Source organism: Erithacus rubecula (assembly GCF_903797595.1).
Source record: "Erithacus rubecula genome assembly, chromosome: 8".
Classification (NCBI taxonomy): domain Eukaryota; kingdom Metazoa; phylum Chordata; class Aves; order Passeriformes; family Muscicapidae; genus Erithacus; species Erithacus rubecula.
In genome coordinates, this window is record NC_136659.1 from 26,074,030 (window position 1) to 26,090,361 (window position 16,332).

A 16,332-nucleotide genomic window follows, 5' to 3' on the forward strand; every position below is an offset into this window, starting at 1 on the left:
TGCCAGATTAGTTTATTAAGCAGAAGAACAAGGTTTTGCTTTTGGCTTATGAGGCATGTGGCTGTGCTTTTGAGCCAATTTTTGCCATCTACAAGTGGTTACTTAAAGTCTGTATAATCTAAGCTGGAAGGGATGGAGGTTTACCAGTACCTAGTCAGGCAAACTCCCATCCCTGAAGGCTTTACTGTCTGATCCAGACAGGAACAAGCAATTATGGACTTGATTTCAAAGCAGGAAGTGGATTCAGCAATGAGGAGTGCTAAGCAGATGAAAAAGCACTGTGATTTTTATAAGGATTCAGAGATGAAGTAGATTAGACTGCTTCTCCTAGGTACTAAACATATGCAATGTGTTGGGAAACAGAAGAAGCACATAAACATATATTATGAAACATCAATAACTGCCCAGTTGCAGCACTTGGTAGCTTCCAGCATGGACTAAGTAACAATCTTCAAGAACATCATCATTTAATGCTTTTCTTTTTGCAGAAACCTACACAGATCATACCATCATCAGAGTACAGTTAAAATATATAAATGTCAGAGGCAAATCTAAAAGCATTTCAGCAAGATAATAAAAATTATCTACAGGTAGTGGGTAACTGATTTATTCTTCTCCCTCTTTTACAGGGTTACAACAAATAATGTACAATAATGTACAATAAGCATCCCAATTATGCTTATGGACCTTCTATAAAACACAGAAATTAGATGTCTAAGTATGGCACTGGATCCTTTCCTCACACATAGAAAACATACATCAGTTAAGCCTATAGGCTTTGTGCCAGAGACAGAAGCAAGGAATTAGCTATCCTGTGATTTTTCACTCTGCTGCTGATTTCCAAGGTAATAAATGATTTCTTTTTTAAAATACTCAACAAGAAGAAGTTATCCTCATTATCCTGGCATGAATCTGAAGCAATGTCGTATCAGTGGCATTGGGTCAGCAAGCAGCATCTCTCCTTAGTTATGGGTGAGTAACTACACTGGAACAAATGAGTTAATATTAACTAATTGGCAACAGAAAGATGTTTCTCTTCTAAATAACTCCAAACAAAGACTGATAAAAATCAACAAGATTTAATATCATCCACAACTTCAATTACGTTCTAATGCTCCTAAAGTAAGTGAAAGGCATTTACATGTTAACCCCCCTAAATGTTTCCAGTTGTGACTGCAGCAGGCTTGACTCTTCACATCACCCCATTAAATCAACAGCATTGAACACACTGTTGTACTACAAACAGTATAAAAACAGGACAAAGTTAAAAAATGCAAACAAATCATGAATCCCAACCCAGAGCCATCTAGTCTGTAGCCCAGGGTTACATTAATTTTGACCTGCTGCTGAGATCTGTGCTTTGCCAATCTCCTGCATTTGCACTCACAACAAGGTGTGACTCAGCTCCAGCTCCATGTACCAACTTTTCCTCTCCCATGTCTCTGGGGGAAATGTGGTGCTCTCAGCTGTGCTGCTGATCCCAGACTTTGCCTTCAGCAACAGAAGGCAGACGATTTTTAGCCATGGCAAAGACCCAACTGTCTAAAGACCACTGTTTGGACTTGGAAAAACAGGCAATTATCCAGGCATCTCAAAATATCTAACTATGCTACCAGTGCTTTGATACTTCCAACTATGTAATCTGGAATAAAATCATAGACCATTTCTTGTTAAAAAAAAAAACAAAAAACAAACAACTTTAACTAGATAGTGGCACTCAGCTGGGGGAAGGGGTGATATTTGCTGGTTGTTGTTTTTGTCATTTAATGTCTACTGGCCATGCTGAACAACAGCAAAATTTGCATAGACAAACAAACCTTCCCGATTTCCAAAGAACTGCCTCTTACTATGACTTCCTGGAGACAGTACCCAACTCTAAAATTCTCTCTGCTAGGTCACTTTAGATTGATTCTCTGTGGGTGCCATATAATTCAAATTGTGAGCAGTAGCTGGAAGCAATTAGCAGTCCCTGTGTTGAAGGGGAAATTCAGGTAAGAAAGAGTGAAACAGATTCAGCTTGCTCAAAACAGACATTTTCTCCTAATTTATACAGCCTGTTGGACACCAAATTATCAAATCACAAACAAGGATCACTTCTGTCTTCTGCTACAAAGCAGCAGTAGTCCAGAAACATAACAAATTTGAGTGACATCAGGACATCACTGACACAAAGATTAACCCTTTTCCAACTAAATTATATAACAGCTTTTCTTGAAATAGTTCTTACAGTCTAGAGGAAGATTTGATTTTATGTAGTTTAAGGATAGTGCACCACTCCCTTTAATACTGCTCTGATATAGTGAGAAAGAAAGCTGTAGAATAGTCTGCTCAGAACTCCCTTTTCCTCTTCAGCTATCCTTTGAAAGTGCCCTTCACTCACAAACTGGTGAATCCTCCTTTAATCTCCTGCTCAGTGGGATCCAGTCAAAGGGCAGCTCCTCCTCCCCTCCTGGAGAGAGCAGGGCTGCAAAGTCAGCAGTGGGAGCGAGCTGGAGGGCCACCATGGGAAGAGAATTTGTGACCTTCTGGCTCTAGGCTATGAGTTTGACCAACTGAGCCATGCCCAAATGATCTCCCAGTTAATTTTTCACAGACTTAACTGAATCAGCAAGTCCCAGCTACAGGAAAAGCTACTTAGAGCATATTCCCAGGTATATATTTAGCTTAGCTCATGTGGATACTCAAGTGCAGGTACCTTAACTTCAGGAATGCTGAATCCTCAACCTACTGACAGAGACATGATGCCTTTCCTGGGCTGCACCATTGTTCTGAGAGTCTCATTTACACAAGGATCAGAAAATAATCATACATAGAATGAAAAATCCAGAACCACTGACCCCACTTAGTAGAGCTGTGCCCACGCAACAGGGGCCAAAACAGGAATATACCTGCAGTGTCCTGCTGTGACAGCTGTCACCCAAAGGTCCCACTGCAGCAGCAAAACAGTGGCAAATCAAAGCCACACTATGTGCAGCACAGCAGCTGAGCACAGCACAGCTCAATTATTCTATAAAGAAGCACCAGAACTCCCACCTCTCATTCCTGGTTTGGGTTTTTCTCTGCTTTTCCCTGGGAGGCACCTCATGCAAATCCTGAAGAACCTTTCCACACCAGGAGAGTATAGAGGCATAAAGCATGCTGTTTTCAAAATCAGTCTTGATTTCTGTAAAACCCACCAGTTACACAACACCAGTGAATTCTGAGGGGCATTAGAAACAATGCCAGGGACAATCTGGAAAGATCCCTCTAGAAACATTAGTTCTGGAGGATTCTCAGCCAAAAAATACAAAGGGCACTAAGTAAAGGTGAGCTGAGAAGCATGCAAAGAAAACTTGCCAATAAAAGGCACTCCTTCAGAACATAATGTTTTGTCTGACTGCTTTATCAGAAAATCAATTTACAACTGCTTCTTACTACTCTGAACTGAAAATGACAGGGGTGCAAAGGCTCTAAATCAAGAAGAGAAGGTAGGCAGAGTAGGGCAGCCCTCATTCACTAAAGCATTAAATATTTTCTAGTTTTGCATTTTAGAGAAATCCACACTGTTATTTTCTTTCCCTGAGAGTGTTTTTTCTTTTGCTGTTTTGATTTTCAAACAGCATAGTTTCTGCTACTCATGGTTAAAATAACCTTGTGTCAGTCACCCAAATCTCTGAAGCAGTCTGGTCTATTTTTATCACTTCTTCATGGCCAAATATCTTCAGAGATGCCTAAAACTGCTAATTTAGAATTATCCTGTTGTAGAGAAGAATAAATACCTTAGATTTCAAATCAAGGAGTTTGGTAACAAAACCATCACAGACTGATAAGGAAATTCTGGTGGCACTTTCCAGAAGGTTTAGTTCAAACTTTCAACATGCACAAGGTAGATTAAAAGATCCAACTTGGAAATCAGTCTACAAAGATTAAATGTATTTTGAATTGCTCTACTTTAAATGATATTATGTCCCTTTATTCTTGCTTTACTTCACTTCAGAATACTTTTTGTATTAGATATACATATACAGTTTTGTATACCAGTTCTCTCACAAAAAGGAAAATGCAATTGACCCTTCCCTTTGCTTCTTCCTGTGCCACTGCAGCATGACCTCTTTGTCCATTTTCTCCTGGTACTCACCAGTTCCCAATTTGCCAGCATGGCTCAACTTCACCATTCTGTTTTCACACACAATTCTGCTTGAACACAGCCTTTGTGTTCTCCAGCACATTTTGTATTCTTACCTGTACACACAGAGGCAGCACGGTGCCCCCAGCACGCTCTAAAAGCTAATTAAACATGCACAGTGTCTCAGCCTCTCCCAGAATGAGCAGGGAAATGATGGGAAATGAATAAACAGTGGCATACCACTCCAGCAGCTCCAAGTCCACATAAATAGCCCTGACAGTCTCCACTTTTTTCCTCACTGTTTCAGCATGTAAAAATCCAGTCTTTTCATACTTGGGAGACTCAATATTCATTTGTTCCACTGTCAGGATGGCTCAACATTTTTGCCTGTTAAGTCTCACAGGTCCTAGAAGGCTCACTCACCTCCTTGTGGGAGTCCTTATGTGCTTCCAGAGTTTTCATGATGGTGAGCTCGGCGTAGTTCTTGAACCGGGCCGGCTGGTTCCGCAGGATCTCCCGCAGCACACGCAGCGCCAGCGCCCGGATCGAATGCTGGGGGAACAGACATTAGGAAAGGACTGTGCAGAGCTGCTTCTCAAAATTGTAGTTTGGAGTGAATTCTCATGGCTCCCTACGCCACCTGCTCCAGTGGAGTGAGCGGTGGAATCAGTGTAATGAAATTCAGAATTGGGCTCCTTGCTACTGCACAGCAAGCCACATAAAGTGGCTGTTCTCACAATACAATCAGAATGACTACCTTCCTACATTCCATATTCTTTTGGCAATGAAGTACAAATTTTTCTCCCAGGAGGACATCTCCATTACATGAATCTACATTGAAGGTCAGACCATGTATGTTTTGCCTTTCCTCGTTTGCTCAGCTTGGCAGGTATCAAACTGGGCTCCATCCATGCCACAAAGCTGTTTCTCATGTACTAAAGGAGTAAAACTGACTCTTCCTGTAACTCCTACAGAAATTACTTCCAAGGACTTACTGTAATCAACACTGACCTATGTCTTCATCCTTCATATCAAAAGATGATGAGCAGAAGGGATTTATAACACCTGTTTCAATTTCATAACTTATATACAATTTTTGACCTGTGGCCACTCCAAATAGATTTCACTATTTCAGCAGAGGACTACATATTTTACTTCATCCTTTGCCTTTAAAGCATGTGCTTTGCTATTCATCTGCAAAATTCATACAGTAGCACAATTCACATGTATTTAGGACAAAGTCACTAGATCTTCTGATATTTGTGTGATGGTGCTATCATTAAACATGTAGAACTAGAACAGTGCATGCTTCAACTAAGAATAATGACTGAGAAAATGCCAGCCAGCTACTCTGCTTCAGAATCAACATTTCTGAGAACATGACATATTTTATAAGGAGTATAGGAAATACAATTTCTGATTTTTGAATCAGATGAAACAAAAAAAAGAACTGTGAGTGCTTTGAAGCCTCAATATTGTAATGTTCAGATAGAGTGTGGGTCTCATGTGAAGGTGCAGTAGGGTGTTGAGCCTTTACCAAATATCATTAAGCTGCAAGCTGAACAAATATCCCCAAACAGAAAAAAGCTTAGCCTGTAAATTACCACTTTGATCAACTACCAAACATAAAGCTCTGATAATAACACAGGTTTTTTTTTGCATTTCAAAACAAGATCCCCTCTAAAAGCAGCTTGTTCTTGAAGACATTTTTACAAGAGACAAGAGACTCATCCCATGAGATCTAATACCCTGGGTCTTTTAACCACACAGGAGAAAATAATTAATTTATTCTAGAATGCCTTTATTCTCCTTGTTGGGAATGGGTTTAATACAGCTAAGAGTTTGTAACTTCATCCTAACTCAGAAGAGAATAACAGAAGTTTTGACAGTTTTTTACTAGACTAGAACTTCTTTTCTGATTCCAGTTTGATTTTCTAGCTATTTATTAGCAACACTATGGAAGGAAGGAATAAAACTAGGACATTTTGGAGTAACTTAGAAACTTGTCACTGAACAGAGTGAAAACTAGAGTTGTCAACCTTCAAAAGAAAAAATGAGCAGTGCAGTATCACTGATGAGTGGCAGGTCTGGTGTGTAGGAATTATTACCCAAGATGAAGCAAAGTACAGGAGAGTTAAGACAAAATCTACATCTCACATCTTTGTCTCCAAGTGTTTCCAGCAGCAAGAGCAGAATGGTTTTGAAATGCTCCTCCCAAACTCCAAGATTATCTTCCCTTGTGATCTTTAGCAATTCCAGGAGAGCTCCTTTCCGCTCCTCCACCCGCTCGTTGTGGTTGGAGAGCTCTTTCAGAAGATCAGCCACCAAATCCGAATGGTCAATGGGTACTTCTAGGACAAATGGCAGCAAATTATTTGGAAAAATGGGGAAGAGATCAAAGGTGTCAAGATTGCTCACCCTCTACAGAATAAGGTTCACATTTTGGGCCCCCCCCCCCCCAAAAATGCATCAATTTCCAGGAAGCCTCAGTTAAGCAGGCAACAGAATTTGACTAGTCCATAATTCAACTTGAATTTATAGCACAGCTCATGCATCTGCACATGGCTTCTAACGAACCAGGAAGTGATGACAATTGGATTTCTTCCAGTTCCAACAATTACTTCTACAAGATGAGAACTGCCGTGGCTTTTCCCAGACATACACACCCAAAACCAGTGGTCACATGTATGACCTTTAGATTAAAGTACAGTGACTCATCAGTGTACTGCAAAAGAATAAAGCTGATGTGTAGCTGCACTTAAATGAAGTCAAACACTCAATAACAACAAGCTGTTGAGTGAGGCGTTTCAGCCATGAAGAGGGGAAGGTCCCAAAGCAGTGTCCCTGCAGACACATGTGGATGCTTAAGGGAAAAGTTTGCAGGAAACCCCAGGCAAACAAGAATCAAAACCACAGTATAATATTTTTTCTCAACAGCCACAGATGAGGTTCTGCTGGGACATGAGAACAAAGGATATTTCATACCAAGCCTGGACTCAGATGCAATGTAATACCCAACACACGCAGAGGCAGGCACGCATCTGAGGACACTACCCACACACAAACACAGCAGGAGCTGCAGTGCTAGAGGTGAGCTGTACAAACCATCCCGCAGCTGATCCATGTCATCATCAAACACTGCCTCCTTCAGAGCAGTCTTGTCGTAGGTGTTGATGGTGTCAGAGTAAGGATAGGGGCTGTACTCGCGGGCGCGGGGCCCCGAGAAGGCGCGGGGAGGCTGCGTGTTCAGGAGAGAGGTTTTGTTATCCAGAGCCATCCTTCCCCCTTCCACAATGTCACTGCTCCCACGGACGTCACCACTAGGGAGAGCAAGGCCACCATCCCGAGACACCTGGGGAATCACAGAGGAAAACACGGTAGGTTCAAAATTCTATGGGAACTGAAGCATTTTTGGAGTTCAGCCATCAATAGGAAAAGGCACAAAATTATTTACATGTATTATTTACACACGTTCTTAAGTAAAGCTTTGATTACCACCTGCTCAAAAATATCTCACAATCACAGTTTCTGTAACCACTCTTGCAGCATAAGATACTGTATAAGCTGTGCACTTGGAGTGATCACAGGTCCTAAGCCTGTGAGGGAAAATATCCCTATGCACTTTAAGAACTGACATTTCCCATTACAGACCTGACTACACACACCATGCAAAAGCCATCACTGAGCCTGGGGAACACTAGCACTGTTTCCATCCTTCATGGGATTCACACAGAAGCCCAGTGAGCACATTTCACAGGAGGCAGAGCTCAAAGTGAGCCAAGGGAAACAGTCAGTGAAACCCCATAATTAAGGTATCAGAAGTTAACAACCAATAAGCAGAAGACACCTGTAAGAATACAGCAGGAATAACTGGATTCTGTACACTAACAATTTGCAGACAGGTTTGATCACAATGTTTTAAAATTTCACCTATCTGAGGATATTAATCAACAGAATACTTACAATGTCACAGTCTTTCTTTCCATCACGTTTGATTGGCTCATTCAGGTCCTCTTGACTACGGAAACTAAATTTCTCAATTGCTTCTGTGACTCCACGAAGAGAGCTGTAGATTTCATCAGAGTTTAGGTTCTCCGTGTCATAATCCAGCATACTAAAGACCAAACGTATATGAAATGTTACAAATGAAACTGGAATCCGCTTCTGACTGTTAACAAAAGCAAGCTGGAGACAGATGGTTTGGAGTACCCTTTCTAACAGTGATGTCTAACACAACAGGGATGGAATCAAAGCAGAGTTCAGGTCTGAGTTTCTCCTCAAATGGGAACACAAGGAGAACACATTGCTGTAAGTGAAGGGAAAAGAGGGTCCACTGTTTCTTACATTCAGTAAGTGTGCTACCTTCTGCAAACCAAAAAACCCTACCCCCAGTGTGGCAGTGGTGTAATCTAAAAAGGAAAATAATATCAATCACTATGAGAACTCAAAGGAATGTGACAGCTGGTGGAAATGAAATCAGTGAAATTTAAGTTTAATAGTATATGAAACTATGACAGATTTAAATGGCAAGGAAAATGTAACTTGACATAAAGCTTAGTCTAACACGGCCCATTTTAATTCATAAAGTAGTAAAACCTAACTCACTTGTACAGTGCCTTGATAAAAAAGAATTTCAGTATTTGGCCTAAGTTTGGGAATTCTCTCACTCAAATGACACTTCTTTGCAGTTTATCTGTTCCTTCAGAAATTTCTCAGCAACTTAAATCCTCAAAAGTTTTGGGATTCCTTCAGGAGTTATCCAAGATTAAGTCCCATGTTAAAATGCCTTGCATGCAAGGGGAGATGATATTAAAAGATCTGGCTAAAAAGAAGTTCCTACATGCTTCGAGAAAATAAAAAAGCATTATTGGCAGGGCTCTGCTCTATCTAGGAGAAGTTGAGTTTGCATGACAATCACTAAATTAATAGATCCAGCAAGAGAGAAGAACAATTTCTGGCGGAGTCTCAGATCTCAGTACAGCCAGAAGCAAACAGACTGAATCAGACATTTACATCAAGTTGTTTGTGAATAAATGGCAAGAAGTGGCTCCCTACAGTTGTGAATTACTATTTCATAACATTTTGGGAAGAATGACAGGATGGGCTTGGAGGCAGATGGCTGAACTGAGTAGTGCTCCTTTTCCACAAAAGAAAGATTCCCTATGAGGTGGGTGGGGGAAAAACCCAAACAAACAAACAAGAAAATCCCTTCTGAATTCTGGGTACACAGCTGTTATTTTCAATGGAAACAAGAGTAGGATATTAAATATCTATTAAATATCTAGAACCACAGCTTCTTTTTCTGGAAGAAACTTGGGAACTTCAGACAGAGGATAAGATTGGCTGCTCAATTCCTTTGGGATTAACACACTGAAAATAGCCATAATCCCTGGCTCCCAAGCAACGTGTTCGCACTACACTCACACAAGCATCAGCACCATGTATTTTGGCAAAGAAACCAAAGAAAAACTCCCCAAACAGGGTCTGGCAGGGCAGGGAGAATGAGAAATCACTTAACAGACCAATATCAGGAAACAAAAGCTGTTCATAAACCTACAGAAGTTGAAGTATTTAAGGCTTTTTGGACAGCTGAAGAACAGTAATGCACTGTGAAGGGTTTCCAGGCAGAAGGCAAGGCAGTTCTTAGGTTCTTTAGAAGTACCAGTTAGGAATAGGAAAATCTTTGTTTCATAAGATCTCAAAAATGCACGTTTTGATCTCAAACACATTTAATTCATATATCTTAAAAGGTTTTTCATACAACTTTGAAGTGGGCAATGAAACTATCATTTAAAAAGGTATTCATGTGACTGTACCTGTGTACTCACACCAAGAGATGACATGACTTACCAAAGGTCACACAATTAAATCCATGGCAGAAAACCCAAGAAATAATCACAAATATAATACTGACAGTAAATCTGCTGAAATCATCACTTCTTTCTTCAGGGATGAACTGTGCCCTACACTTTTACCAAAGAACAATCAGAATACAGACTCTTCAGTACTAAAGGACTAAGGCAATTTCTCAGAGCCACCAATCTGATGCATTTGTCAAAGCACAAACCCACATTTTAATAAAAATCTAAAGAATCCAGTGATTTCATGTCAGGAGTAAGCCTGTGTAGTAGGTCACATTATGGCTGTGCTCTACATGAATGAAAATTCTACAATGTGAACACACGTCTCTACTGACAGTATGTGCACTGGAATACTTCACAGACAACACAATGGGGGGAATAAAAGTAAAATGGAACTACACTCACCTTTCAGGGAAAAAAAGGCACAAAAGGGAAAAAAATATGACTCATGCAGAAAACTAGAGGAAAGGCACAGGATGAATAAGAAGTGAGTAGAGATGAGCAGTGTTTAGGGATGTCACAACATTATTTTCCATCGGCTGCACAAAACCAATGCAGCTGTCTATAAGTTCATCAAGATACAATTTGGCAATTTTCCAGTCTGGCATGAAATACATTTTCCTTCCATAAATTGTTATTCAGTTTCCAATCCCAACTATGTGTAAGTAATCCACAGTTTAGTGTCTTCAAGCAGTACACAGTAACTCACATCCTTGCACTTTCAGGCTCTGGTCTGGAATATACGTGACATTATTCCAAACCTTATTATCTGTTGTCAGATAAAAGAAGACAGAAAAAACACTCAACTATTTTTATTCCAAAAATCAACATGGATCTTGTCCACAGATACCTCCACAGTATCCTAGCAGAGTCAGAACATTAAATTAAAGCTTTTAATTCTGCAGGTATTTACAGAGGTACCTAAGTACTGAATTCTACTTACTCTCTCAGATGTCACAGGTTCTCAAATTTTGAGCCCTCAAAGAAAATCTTCTTTGCTTTTCTTTCAATAGTTTTTCATTAGGACATTTTGCTTTAAGGAAAGACTATATGTAGTCGTTCCTCAGGTAATAGATATATCTATGTCAGGAGAAACCACATTTACAGATGGTCTGTTATCAGGGTTTAAACTCTAAAAAATCCAAGGAATTTAACAGAGATCTGATTTGTATTCAGATCGGGTTTTTTTGCCTTAAAACCAGCATACAGCTTTAGTCCAGTATATTGATCCAAGAGCTGTATGCACACTGGAACAAAATGTGAGGGCATAGGAGGAGGAATAGATGCCAAAATTGCTACTGATAAACTGAAAATCTTGTGGTAAGGTAAGGACAATTTTAATTTCAATACTAGAGATTTCCAAAATGTTCCACAATCACATTATACAAGCAAAGTTCTATGTGAAATAATTTCTGAGCTGTAAGTGTCCATCTGGAGGTACTCGAGTGCCACACGCACAGTGCAACCAGTGCCTGCCAAAAGTGCTCAGCAACTGTGTTCTGCATTGGAAACTGACTGTGAAGCATCTTCCCTGCCATCTTCTTGAGTGGTTGCAAGAGTCTGGAAAAATCCCCATTTTTGCATCCCCACTTGCATGCTGCATCTTCCCCTAGCAGCGAGCAAGAGGCTGCTCATCACTCCTGCAAGCTATCATCATCTCTTTTCCTTTTCCAACCAAAGCCTCTCCAAGTCCCACATTTGAACAAACCCCGTGGTGTGAAAGGCAAATAATACTGTGACACCTCAGACAAGTTGGTTTAACAGGTAGCTTGTTACCTGGGAGAGTAAGAGCGTCTGAAAGTCTTGTGGGAAGGAGCAGTGGGGATGGAGTTAGGCTGAGAAAGGGGAGGGGGGTGCTTCGACAGCCCATCTGCACTCCAACCCCAGAGCCGACTGCCGTGACCAGAGCAGAAACAAAAGAGAGAAAAAACAGAGAGAGGAGAGGGAGGGAAAAAAAAGAAACTATAATCTGATTGGCTTAGTGCTCTCATGCTGCCTTGGAGAGAGAAAAAAATTAATAGAAACAAAATTAAACAAGAATACTCCATTGCGCCTCACAAGTCTTTGTTTTGGCCTTTATTATTCATTTCCATTTTTATTCCTAATGTATTATGATTCACAAAAAATCCAGTCCTTGCTTGTACTAACCAGTAGGTTTTACAAATGGCTATAGCTTCTATAAACAACTTCATTTATAATGTCCTATGCAAACAATCCCTGGCCACACATGTATTCTATTTCTAAGCAACAGGAATTCCCTGGAAGAAAGGAAATTTGGAATTTATTTTTTTATTAGGTACCTGAAGGTACCTTGTAAAGTTCATCTCCTGGTGCCTCTATAAAAACCTGTAATCAGGCCCTACACAATCAGAAAACTTCTGCAGGGCTTAAGATCTGATCCTGTTTCACCAGATCCAAACTGAACCCAAATATGCAACAAGTGAAAGTCAGTCTAGAGTATAAAGGTATCATGGGGACGTGGCCCAGGTCTCAGCAGACAAAGCTGGAAAGACTGGGTGAAACCAGCCTCTGAGTTGATTCAGATCACTCCTTAAACTTTCACAGACCCCTTTAAGTTATTGTATGACTCTGCCTTTGGGTCAAGACATCCATTCCTGTCTCAATTTGTCTAACCTCTGTTTTTGTCCTTTTCCCATTATGGTACGTGGATTTTCAATATCACCTTCTAAATGAGAATAGATGTTTGAGCTGGTGGAGTATTCACAACACCACTTTGTTTCTATTACAGTTCATCACATTGTCTTGGATAGTTGTAGTTGTATATATGCAAGTGAAAGATACTTTCAGATCAGAAGCAACAAACAAGTCAAGAATTACTCCAGTGCAAACAGCAGCAAAGCCATTTAAAAAACTCCTCTGAAGAGCAGTGTCAGGAATTTCACTCACTAACCAGCAATCTAATCCCACAGCTACTACATGGCAGTATAATCAAGGAAACACCCCAGACTCCCAGACTGCTGATCAGAAGTCTCACAGCTCAGGTCTCACCTACCTGAACACAGGCCACCAAGCAATGCAGGCTGGTTCTTATTGTATAAAATGGGTGGCTTATTCTAATTGTTTCCATGCCTTTGCTCGCTCAACTTAATACTGAAAGTGTCAGATTTTGATTTAATGGTATTTTTTATTACCAGTGAAACAGCAAGCACGCAAACTTACATAGCCAGATAAAATTGTAGCCTTTTATTCTGATGCATTTCCTCTAAAGATCTTTGAAGGAGTAAATAATTGTTTAAATTTTGGGTTGTTTTGCTTATTTTAATAATCAGAACTAAGCACATGCTTCTGGGCTACTAATAATGGCAGAAACTCATTCCAAATGTATTCATTTGATACTCCTTCAATTACTCCTACAAAATTCTAGGTGAAAATCTCCAACCTGAATGTAACATTTAAGTTTGAAGAAGTCATTTTACCATTCAAAACAGTATTCTAACACCAAAGGACTTCACAACTTAGCATTTTCCTCTATGTACTACAACATAATTTATTAAATATCAGAAGATTCTCTCTGTCCAACACAAACCTGAGCCTCTTCTCTGTGCTTTGCCTAGGAAACACTCCTCTCTTTCAGTCTGAAGCCTGGGGTTTTGTTTTTCCTATTATTTTCAGTCTTCCCAAGTGCCCTTCCCTGTTTTATTTTTCAGAAAGTACATCTTTCTTCCATAACTCCTCTCACCAAAAACTAAAACTTAAGGGGAAAAAAAAAAGCAGATACAAATGCAGAAGTAACTCACAGATGGAGTGGATATGTTATAGTGACCATGAAGCAGAACTGGAGGGAGTAAATGAAGGAGAAAGGACCCTGAAAGCATGCTACCCTCCTGAAGACTTTAGGGGACACTTAAGCAGATGTTATCATCTGGATATGCAAACCAGCTGTTTGCAGAGTCCACTTCAACCAAAACATTCACAATCTATCCAGAGAGCCCAAGTACGTGCACACATAAATACACACATGCACAACTCCCCAAAAATCAGTCATCTGGAGTACAGACATGATACAGTAAACCTGTATCCATGAAACCTTGCTGACTAATGTTGAGGATATTGCCCACAAACCATTAGTAATAGGGAGAGCAGCTATGCTTAGCAGCATTTTCATATTCCTACAGGGCCCAAACATCCTTTCTACACATATCCCATCTCCAAAGACAGTATGCCTCTGGATTTGACTCTGATCTGTGAACCAAGACAAAAAATACAAGGAAAGCATAATCTTCAAAACCAAAGCTGGCATTAAGAACTGGAGATAATCCTTCCACTGATTACACTCAGGCTGCCTGTACAAGACATGGGCAGGGACAAAGTAAGCAGAGCCTGCACACAGAGCACCTCAGGAGGCAATGGGAATGCACAACCTGACTACAAACCTTTGGCAGAAGGCCCCATGAAAATGTACAGCCAAGCCCAATTGTAGAGGAGAGCTACACAGAGAAACTGGGAATCTTTATCCTTATACACTGCTATCAGAATGACCTGGGCATGCTTATGTTCCAAGTTTGTAGAGAGAAAAGTGACATTTCACAGCAATGCTGAATAGCAAATGGCAAGCATCTGAAATGGAAATATGACACTGAAACACCTATACCAAAGAATGCAATACTGCAGCATACCCTGCTTACCACAATCTGTCAGCACATCTTTCAAAGCCTCTTCTCTGAAAGGACAACCAGAGCTAAATTCTCCCTTAAGTCAGGACCATACCCAAACTGTGCTACACAAGATGTTTTCAAGAAGGATGCAGCCCAGCAGAGCATCAGAAGCTACTGCCCCTGATTTCAGTACTTGCTACTGCCTTTCCTACAAATGGCAAAAATCTGCAGACACTGCTACAGCTCAGAAGGCACTCACCACAAAAAAGTACAGCTTCTCTTTTCCAAATATTTTAAAGGGCTTTCATAGCAGCTTCCACCTTTAAAAGTTACTCTTCAGTGTAAGTAAACATCACTCTTGAATAACTAAATCCAGCAAGGAAGCAAGACACACTTCTTGAAAAGACACCTACATTTTTGACTAAATACCTTCAAGAAATCTATAGAAAATGGAAGAAATTACTGTTTTCTAAAGGAAATTCCTGGCCAACAGCATCCATGGCAGAATGCTCTGGAATTATATGCCCTCTCAAACTACTCCTTGAGAACAAATCACATATGGAAAGAAACCCTTCAGTTTCTAAACTCAAATGCTAGAAAGCAACAGCAACAATGTACACTGGATGCTTTAATCAATACTTTTGATATTTGCCTCCTGACATCAAGAGGTGAGAAAAAAGCAAAGACAAATAGAAAACCATGAGTGAAGTGGCAATAAACAATCATGTCCCAATGGCAAAACCCAAAAAGCATGGTAAAAGGTTGTGGAATTATAAAATAAGTGCCACATGCAAACATGGCCAACAAAACCACAACATAACCACAGGGAGACACAGTTAATAATTTCCCATGACAGAAATCAGCAGGGCAACAATGCTCAAGCTAGTCAAAAAGGAAGCAACATAGTTGGAACTGCTCCCCTGAAACTCTACCACTTAATTTCTTAATGAAACCTTTGTGGAAAAAAATCATAATAGGCAACTCGGCTTTGGCTTGCAAACTCTTGGTTTAGTTTTGAATTACAGCAGATTTAGAAGTCACAAAGATGTATTTAGATATCCAAAATTTTCTCAGGAAACCCCAATGATTGCTATGCTGCTGGAATTGGTATATTTACTAATTCATTAAATGCTAAAGGCCTGTATTTTTCCTGACACTGGAACTCACATGTCTAAGCATCCCTTCAGAGACTGTTTTGCAAGTAATGAAGGGTAGATAAAGATATTTCAGTGTAAACTACTACAGATTTCAATGTAAATTACTATACTGCACTGAACTGCAGTCCTGACCCAACATGGTTCCTTATGTTTCTTCCACAACCTGTCATGAAGAGCACAGGCAGACAAGGGCAGCAGAATTCAAGGTATTCCAGCATGAATCAGAGCTTCTCCAGGTAACAGCTTGCTACCTTCCTCCAATATTTCTGTGGTTCCAGAACATACTGTTTACAATGTCATCTCCTGTGCTCTGAGTTTTAATGCTGCAAAACATCCACTCCCATCCATTCCCAGCAGCCAAGAGTCCACACTGGCTGAATAGAAGATTTTGGAATGGACCACTATCTTCTAGGGAAGTACCTGCAGTTTCAGCAAAACACCTGGCTGCAATAGACCTGCTGCCCAAAAGACCAGGCCACTGCTCTGCTGGTGAGGAACCAGGTGAGCAATTTGGGAGGTATTCAGCACTGAAACACAGTCACCACTTCTGCTTGTCCTGCATTCTCACAAAGAATAAGAGGGGAACAGCAGAC

General features: G+C 40.3%; 1 protein-coding gene across 15 annotated transcripts in view; it reads right to left on the reverse strand.

The window, feature by feature from the left end:
• The window catches only part of CLASP1 (cytoplasmic linker associated protein 1), a 166,603-nt gene that overhangs the window by 13,698 nt on the left and 136,573 nt on the right, over nucleotides 1–16,332 (reverse strand). For 9 of the 15 annotated variants that reach the window (XM_079310496.1, XM_079310489.1, XM_079310488.1 and 6 more), the window contains 4 exons: nucleotides 8,069–8,219; nucleotides 7,211–7,457; nucleotides 6,263–6,456; nucleotides 4,529–4,657 (listed from right to left, as the gene is read on the reverse strand). In XM_079310496.1, the coding sequence (XP_079166622.1) occupies nucleotides 4,529–4,657; nucleotides 6,263–6,456; nucleotides 7,211–7,457; nucleotides 8,069–8,219 (721 nt within the window). The remainder of the gene's footprint in view (nucleotides 1–4,528; nucleotides 4,658–6,262; nucleotides 6,457–7,210; nucleotides 7,458–8,068; nucleotides 8,220–16,332) is intronic. The other 6 variants (XM_079310491.1, XM_079310490.1, XM_079310501.1 and 3 more) reach the window with 1 other exon arrangement.